This window comes from Sitophilus oryzae, unplaced genomic scaffold (assembly GCF_002938485.1).
Source record: "Sitophilus oryzae breed Bouriz unplaced genomic scaffold, Soryzae_2.0 scaffold_1625_pilon_pilon, whole genome shotgun sequence".
Lineage (NCBI taxonomy): Eukaryota > Metazoa > Arthropoda > Insecta > Coleoptera > Curculionidae > Sitophilus > Sitophilus oryzae.
The window spans coordinates 866,322-875,025 of record NW_022146309.1 but is presented as its reverse complement, the minus strand read 5'-3'; the positions used below and the strand labels follow the sequence as shown (position 1 = coordinate 875,025).

Sequence of the window (8,704 nt, the reverse complement as noted above, 5' to 3'; positions counted from 1 at the left end):
CTTAGATTTCTTTCTACCTTTCTTGACTTCCTGCACTACTGGTGCTTTTGGATAAGGTCTGATTTCACATAGAGAAGCTCCAGAGGATGTAGTAGCTAATATTGGAGGAGTTGTATTACCCTGTGATGTAAGATTATCACTTGTTATCTGCTTAACTTCATTTTCATTACTGCTACTAACTGTGACATTTTGCTCACCTTTTGATATGGAAGGTATCGGAGATAGTGAAACTGTGACCTGCTGTGAGGGAATATTATCGTGAATACTTTCTAGCGGCGGATTATTTTCCTTTAGTGGTTTATCACTCACCTCGCTAGCTTCATAAAACTGTAGTAATTTCACCAAACATTAGACGATTCAATGGATAAAGGCCCGTGTGTTTAAAGGCGCTCACAATATTTTTGATTGTAAATGCATTCTCATAAGCTTTTTTGGCAAGGTATGCCAAATGTCTTATAGTTATCACCTTACCCGGATTTGAAAGAAGCCAGTCATGTTGAGCTGTGGCAAAATAAGATTTAAAGGGGCCATACACCCCGACATCAAGCGGCTGCATTTTATGGGTGGTGTGGGGCGGAAATGACATTAACACAATTCCGTGTTTACGGCACAGTCTAATAGATTCTACCGAAATATGGGATTCATGGTTATCCACCATAAGAAGCACTTTGTTTTCCACCGAGCATTTTACATAATTTGCAAAATGTAAGATCACATTGGGAAACAAATGAGAAGTCATCTACCCTTTTTTATTTCCTAGGGCGATTGCTGAATTTGGGTAATCACTACCTAAATATTCTTCAGGATTTCTGATCCTTGGATAGACAAAAACTGGTGGAACTGCAGATCCAGCTGCACTTATAATACCGACAAAGGTTACAAGTTCTCCCCTCTCTTGGGAAGATATATGAGCTACCTGTTTTTTTCCTTTGGGGGCAACAACTTTTGATGGCGGCATCACAGTTGTCAAGCCAGTTTCAACCAGATTAAATATCTTTTCTGGAGGAAATTTATATTTTTCCATAATTGATGCATATTTAACAAAAAAGTCATTCACAACGGGTTTGTTAAATGCCATGGCTCTGCTTATGCTGGTATTCTCTGGTTTGCGTAAGGATATCTCTCTTTCGTGTCTTGTCATGAATCCGCGAAGCCAGTCTAGTCCTAAAACACGAAACAAGTTATTTTTGAACAAATATCTAAAATCCAGCGTGTACATTATTCATATACCTGCCATTTTATTTAACTCCCAGTTTTTTGGAGACTTACAGTTCTTAATGCTCCGACTATAGTCATAAGCCAGAGTCCTAATTTGTTTGTAATTTAAACCATAGTTTAAATCAGAACACCTCTTGATATAAGTGACAAGCTCTGCCTCTTGACTAGTAGTGAATACTTGCTGGATGTGTATTTACTAGAAAATACAAAATCTTCCTCGCTTTCATGGCCAGAGTCCTCCAATTCTTGTAATAGTTGTTCTTTTGATTTATTTTCCGTAAGTTTTTTAATTCGAGATTGAATCGTTTGACGCTTTATTTGATACTCTTCTGCTGCTTTATATTGGCTTAAGCGCTTAGACAAAATCGCTTTAATGGCCAATTTTAATCTTGTTTCGCTTATATTACAACGGTTTGTCTTTTTTACGAACTTCTTTGGCATCTATAACAAAATTTGGACAAAAATTAACACCAAGGGGAACATTCGGCCGCCAGCCGAAACATCACTAGATTTGGCAGCCGAATGTTACCCACCAAGAAATAAAATATCTTTATTGCGACCAACAAAACGCACACAATATTTGAGGTTATGTTGATTCACTTGTAATAAAGACACGTAATATACGACTTAAAAACCATAATTAAACTTTTTTAAGTTAATAACCAACATAGCCTAATTTACTATTTTCAAGATGTAAAAACTTACCTTAAAAACGCTATAATATTTGATGATGTCCAAAATAGAAACAGATAAAACAATTACCATAATATACACCTGCCACAACTCCAAAGTAATACTTTTGACAGCTGACGACAAAATCCGCGCCAAATTTAAACATATTCGTGATTTATTGAGGGTAGCCGAATGTTCCCTATAACCGAATGTATACCACTTTCCCCTAATAAGTAAAAAATAATAAACTTAATTTCTTTATAAATATGTCAAGATATAAAAATAACATTAAAGTATTTTCTCAAATTAAACATAATTTCTTAACAAATAGGTTAGGTACTTTGCAAAACCTTGATCTAACTATATACTGCACATAACATGAATTAAAGAATTTTAAACTAAAAAATATCATTGTCTTCTATCCGTGGCGGCTCGTCAGGTGCAGTAGGTGAAGGGGCACACCGAAAAAAATACTCAAATTAAAGAAAAAACTTTACTGCTTAAAATATTAATTTAGTTTAATATATTTACATGTATCTAAATAATAAAATGGTAATTTTTTATAAATTATTTTTTTTCCGGGCGGACCTCTACATAATAGGTCCACCGCATCGTTAATTCCAGCCGAAAAAGTAGCATTATTGGTCCGCACGCGCCTACGTTTCCACAAAGCCACAAGTGAAGAGAAAATATTTGTGAGAAGAGCGGCTGCACGGTTTCCATGGTAACGTGACGTCAGCCTGGCGGCAGCATGTAAATTCCCCGCCCCGAAATTTTTTATCGGTGCCGATGTGAATGAGTTTTTGGGCAGTTCGCTTCGTCTTCCTTTATGCTAATATACGGCTACTTCGGCGAGTAATTAACCGTGTAAAGACTGTAAAGTTGTGGTCGATTATTTATTGTTGTTTGTTAGTGGTTTTTGTTGATTTAACTTGTTAATTTTTGCTGTTTGTTTTGTTGTTGTGTTTTAAAACTGTTTTGTGTGTATGTGTTAAAAAATGAACCCAATCAATGACTTGGTGTGGAATTTGAAACATGAAAAATTGAGCTGATTTACAAAAATTAGTAAGGTTAGTAATATAAATAAGTCAAATTTATTTTGGTTAATATTGCTTAGTAAACATTAATGTAATAATAATTAATGTAATAATTGAATAATAATTTAATGGCTCCTCGGTTGTTACCAACAATTTTTTCAATATCGAAATTTCAGTGAAAAAACCGAGGAAAAAACGTTACACCTATGAAAATTACAACCTTCTTCCACTGAATTCTCTATTTTGAAAAAAAATATCGGTTACAATGTTTTTCGGGGAAACCCTTCAATAAATACAGTGTTCATCATAAAGTTGGATCCATACGGACGTTTTTTTTGGTATTAGAGTTTAAAAAAATGTTTTTGTGGCAATCAATTCTGCTTTAAAAACAACTTAAAATGCACCAAGTCAAAGGTGAAACATAATTTTGTTAGCCACCTTTTTTAAAATAATAATAATTTAACCAATTTTTAAAAATTTCTTTTAAATATTTTGTATTTGACAGCTCCAAGATGTTAGCTGTCAACTTTGATTTGGTGCATTTTAAGTCGTTTTCAAAGCAGAAGTGATTGCCACAAACAGATTTTTTAAAACTTTAATATAAAAAAAAACGTTCATATGGATCCAACTTTATGGGAGACACTGTATATAATGTTTATTATATTTAATTTAAATTTAATTATTTTTTTAATATATTTTCACTGGAATGCAAAATAATGTGTTATCGAAAACTGGTTGTATCTCTTTTTACTGAATGTGTTTTAGTCCAAACTAAAACGAAAATATTATAGATATTAGTGTATAAATAATAACAAAAAAAATGTTGACAAAATAGTGAATGCAGCAAGAATTTTCCAAATAATATTTTAAAAAATGTTGACAAAATGGTGAATGCGCCAATTTTTTTTAAAAAATTTACTCTTCACCTAATTTTATATCCACGAGCCGTCACTGTCTTCTATGTCAGTATCAGGTAAAGTATCTGGAACGTTGTTTTTTGTGTTTTAAGTGAAAAATATTCTGTGTGATATTGAGGTTGGATGGTAACATTTCTACATAGCTCTATTAGGTTTTCATATTTCCTTTGGTTAATAGATAATTCAGTGTTGTAGGCTTTAGGCACATCTTTAATTGTTTTTATTTGAAACGGAACTTCAACCGGTATTTAAATCTATGAATATGATTTTTTACTTTAACGTTAGGATTATTTTTTTCAAATATAAACTCTACCATCTCAGAAAATGTTAAATCATTGTTGTCAGTATCTTTTAATTTTTTCGATAAAGCGATAGATTTCCAGTCTAAGAATGAGGAATATTCTGCTACAATAACCTCGTAAAATCGCTTGCATGAATTACGTAAAATGGTATGCCATTCTGATGGTGCTTGTATAAAAATTTTCTTTATCTTTCTTTCTATGTTAGCATGCATGCTGTCTACTGGCATATATATGTATATATGTGGCCAGGTACTAAGTATGTTATTATAATCCTTTTAATTGCGTTGGAGGTTTTTTAAAAAATATGTTAACATAGCCAAAAATAAAGGTGAGTTTCATAAGAGTTATGACTAAAATGTAAGGTTTTTGACATATTTAACATTTTCTAGAAATAAAGAACAATTTTTAAATTACAATAAAAGCTAGCTAAATTGGAATTTACCCGGTATAGCTTAATATGTAGTTAAATTAACTATTGTTCTTTAAGGCGCGGTCTCTTCAGTTATAAATAAATAACTTTTATCTAACAAATAACCATCTAAAAGATAAACAATCTAGAGCCTGCTATCTATAGGATATAACATTTGGGTATTTTCATACAAAATAATCCAAAAGATAACAATTTGGAGGACGGGTCGTCTACGGACCGTTAGACACTCCGTAGAGAAAGTGTTGCCAATATAAGATATCTGAAATTGAGATGGTTATATATGAAAAGTCGATACAACAGACAGAGACAGAAACTCGGAATTTCAAATCGTTAGATTAAAAAGTGAAGTTATTGTTCAGTTGTCAAAAGATCGTCAAAATGAAAATAAAAACAATCAAATTCAACTAAAATATATTTTGTGTTCAACTCCAACTAGTCCTATTATGGTATAGGCTATTTAAATTTACCTTTATGGAAAAAGGGAAAGATAATTCAATTTCAGCAGTGGTGGTGGTACAATAGATCTAACTGAGGATGTACGTAACTAAGAAATAGAGCATATTTTTTGGTTAGTTTATTTAATGAAGCGTACACACGGCTTTGGTTGCTGATTCTCGTGTGTCAACGTGTTCAGTACAATACGATATATTGAGAGAGATGCTGATGCACTATTACGTAGACACGTACATCCTTAGTTGCATAATAAGACAGATAATCTATTAATTCCAAAACGTACTAAAAGCGGAAATTCTGTTGTTGAACAATGTAATCAGTATGATTACAGATTAAATAATTATGGAGGTGCATATGAAACATTAAACGATTCATCATTGTTAAGTTATACCACGTAATTTAACAAAAGATCAATCATTTAATGTCTCACTTCACACTGGCTCACTCCATTATTATTTAATACTGATTAGAATGGTAGACAATAGAATTTGCACCATTTACTACGTAATACAGCATATTTTTTGGTTAGTTTATTTAATGATATAACTGATAATGTACACACGGCTTTGGGTGCCGATTGTCGTGCACAGAGTCTATAGACTCTGTGATTGTATAAATGAACAAAGAGAAAAGAGCAAGAATTTTCCCAAGCGCATGAAGTTGAGCTCCGGATTAAGTGGATAGTTAATAATTTTCTCTCCCTGACTTACAAGATTGCCATAGCGATTCACTTCTAGACATGTAGGTAAATGATGACTAAAATAAACGACCCAAGATTTTCTCTTGCCGACCAGTATATTATCGTAGTCTTAAAGAAATTAGAATAAAATAAACTATGTTAAAAATGTTCATGTATACTACTGAAATGAAGATAATATATTTAAGCTAAATGTAATCTATTACAGTTGTAGTAAAATGAGTAACTAATTGTTGAAAATCCAGATCCAACCGCTGCGCTGCGCGCTTCTGCGCTGCGCGCCCCTCTGCGCTGCGCTGGCTCAATACGTTGGTCCATTTAAATGCCTGGCAAGCAGACAAAATTTACATGGCGCCGCGCCATGCTCACTGCCAGACCAATATGCGGTTTGAAGGTTATTTGATGCAAAATCTGGCAATACCGCTCAGAAGAAATGTTTCCACCCATACCCACGAGCTTTTCTCTTTTAATACATTTGATTTGCCATTAAGCTGCCTACATCACTGTCATTACACGTTATAATCCCATACACAGAGTTGACCTGTCCCGATGTGTATATGTATTGAACACTAAGTATGTTATTATAATTCTTTTAATTGCGTTGGAGGTTTTTAAAAAATGTGTTAACATAGCCAAAAATAAAGGTGGGAACATCAGGAGTTATGACTAAAATGTAAGGTTTTTTGACATATTTAACATTTTCTAGAAATAAAGAACAATTTTTAGAGCTACAATAAAAGCTACCTAAATGGAGCATTTAGAATGTCATAAGTCAACCTGGCAGTTAAATTGATTATTGTACTTTAAATCAAATTAAAATTTGATCCAAGTTATATAAGGTGAGACAAAGTAATATTGAACATTGATCACCTTTATAACTTTTATCAAAGTTGAGTTTCTAAAAATGTTACAAATAAAGCACTATTTGGCAGTTCGGGCGCCACATAGGATATCTGGGAGATAAGTTTAATTTATCTAATAGATACTGTTATCTATAGGTGAAGATACGCGTTTTTCTGCTATCCGTCAAATAAAATATATTTGGCAGATTATAACACGCTATCCGTACCTGAAAACACCGGGGGTTAAATCAAATTAAAATTTGATCCAAAAAGTTATATAGGGTGAGACAAAATTAATATTGAACATTGATCACCTTTAAAAGCATGTCACTCTGTTATTTTAAATGGAACACCCAGTATACTATTCCGATATTCAATGGAGAATTCATGTCTCTACAAAATACTATTAAGGTTGCCTACCCCTCAAACAAATATTTTCCTAGATATTTTCATTTACATGATTTGATCTGAGTAGATCTTTATTATTTGATAAAATCTAGTTGGCTGTGATATATGTCTGACGTTACTTCAACATAGCTGTGTCTAATTAGTCCAACTTTAACAACTATTTATCATTTTGTATCAGTTAAAACAAATTTAATAACAAACGCACTCTTTTTCTCCCGTTTGATCCAATTGCGACAAATATGCAAAAACATGAGTGCAAATCTCATTGGCCCCTCTTTTACCATCCTTCTCACCCCAGAAATAACAATATCCATTTGTGCTTCCAGTTTCATAGATGGTAAAATTATAACAAGCATATTTCCGTGAAAAGCCTATTAACATGCTGGGACCATGAGGAGTAGTTAATACTTTTTGTAGGTCAAAACTGGCAATAACTGTTGTTGGGTCTTTATGGTTTTGTTCTTTTAAAAAGTAATGTTTGGCATCATCTTTTTTCTTTATATGTTGTAAATACTCCTCTTCGTATTTGTCATTCTTTAAATTATTTGGCAAATTTTTACATGATAATTTTTCACATGATGTGCATTTATCTTTCTTCGGAACGTGTATTCCTATGTTATAGTCTTTTCTTATTATGCGCTTAAAGCTGCTTAGGCTAATTTTGTTTTCGTTATTCTGTGAGTACATTTTGTATAAATTTGTAAACGTTAAAATGTCAGCCGGTAAATAAAGTTTTGATGATGATCCTCTGCAGTAATGCGATGGAACGGCTGGCAGTCGTTTAATAAAGATGTCAAGATTCTGCCTCTGACTATCAGTAATTTTGTGTTTTGGATCATGTTTGCCTCTGAGATCTTGTAATGCTTCCATTTTTCTTTTTATAGCATTTCTAATTACTCTCTGAGTAATTCTTAAAGTAGCAATCAAGAATTGTTGACAAACTTTGACTTCTACATTTTCCTTAATTAGGTAGTGTTCTCGATACATTATTCGATTCGATACATTTATCGATTCTTGATATATTATTGGCAGTTCTTCTTCGCTTAACTGGAATAATTTTTATACATCCATTTATGAATGACTTGAGCTACCCAATCACCCATATTTCAAAACATCTTGCACAATCCCTGCCTTTCTGCAGGGTCAAATAAATTACATTTATTTGTTAAGCGGATTTTTGGAATATATTTTTTCCCTTATAGTTTATTATCTACATAAATATCTCTACATAAATACATAAATCCTCTACCTGTATTACAGTTATGTACTCCGAGATCGTACATCCAAGCCTTCCAAGCCATGAGGTAAAAAGCCTTTCCCACAGTCAAATCTGGCACTGGGAGAGCTGGTTGAAGATCAAAAGAAATAACAAGTTTCTGGTTTCCTTTTTTAGCTTCTTCGGTTTCAGCTTTTAAGCTAGCCTGCATCGCTTCTGCCCGTCGTTGATGTAAATCTAAATTAAGTTGAATTTCTCTTAGTTTTGCTTCATCGTTTGCAGGCGAGTCAAGTAAAATTTTGTACTGATCACATGTATCACACGTGTCGCTCAAACTTAAATCCAATGTTGTACTGACCGCAGAATATCCTTCGATAAGTATCTTCTTTAACTGGTGAAATACCCTGTTCTCTGCACCATGGAATGTAGAAATTTTTATATAGGGAAGCAATAGACATGTCGTGATCTATGTAAACACGATTGAAATTCTTTTTTCTGCTGTAGTGGCTAGT

General features: G+C 33.0%; 1 protein-coding gene across 1 annotated transcript; it reads right to left on the bottom strand.

Moving 5' to 3' along the window:
• Positions 1–739: 739 nt before the first annotated feature.
• Positions 740–1,237, bottom strand: LOC115880513. The gene is made up of 2 exons (XM_030897732.1): positions 1,231–1,237; positions 740–1,164 (listed from the first exon to the last, which is right to left on the bottom strand). Exons 1-2 carry the CDS (start codon positions 1,235–1,237, stop codon positions 740–742), a joined length of 432 nt encoding a protein of 143 aa, XP_030753592.1.
• Between the last annotated feature and the right edge of the window lie 7,467 nt (positions 1,238–8,704).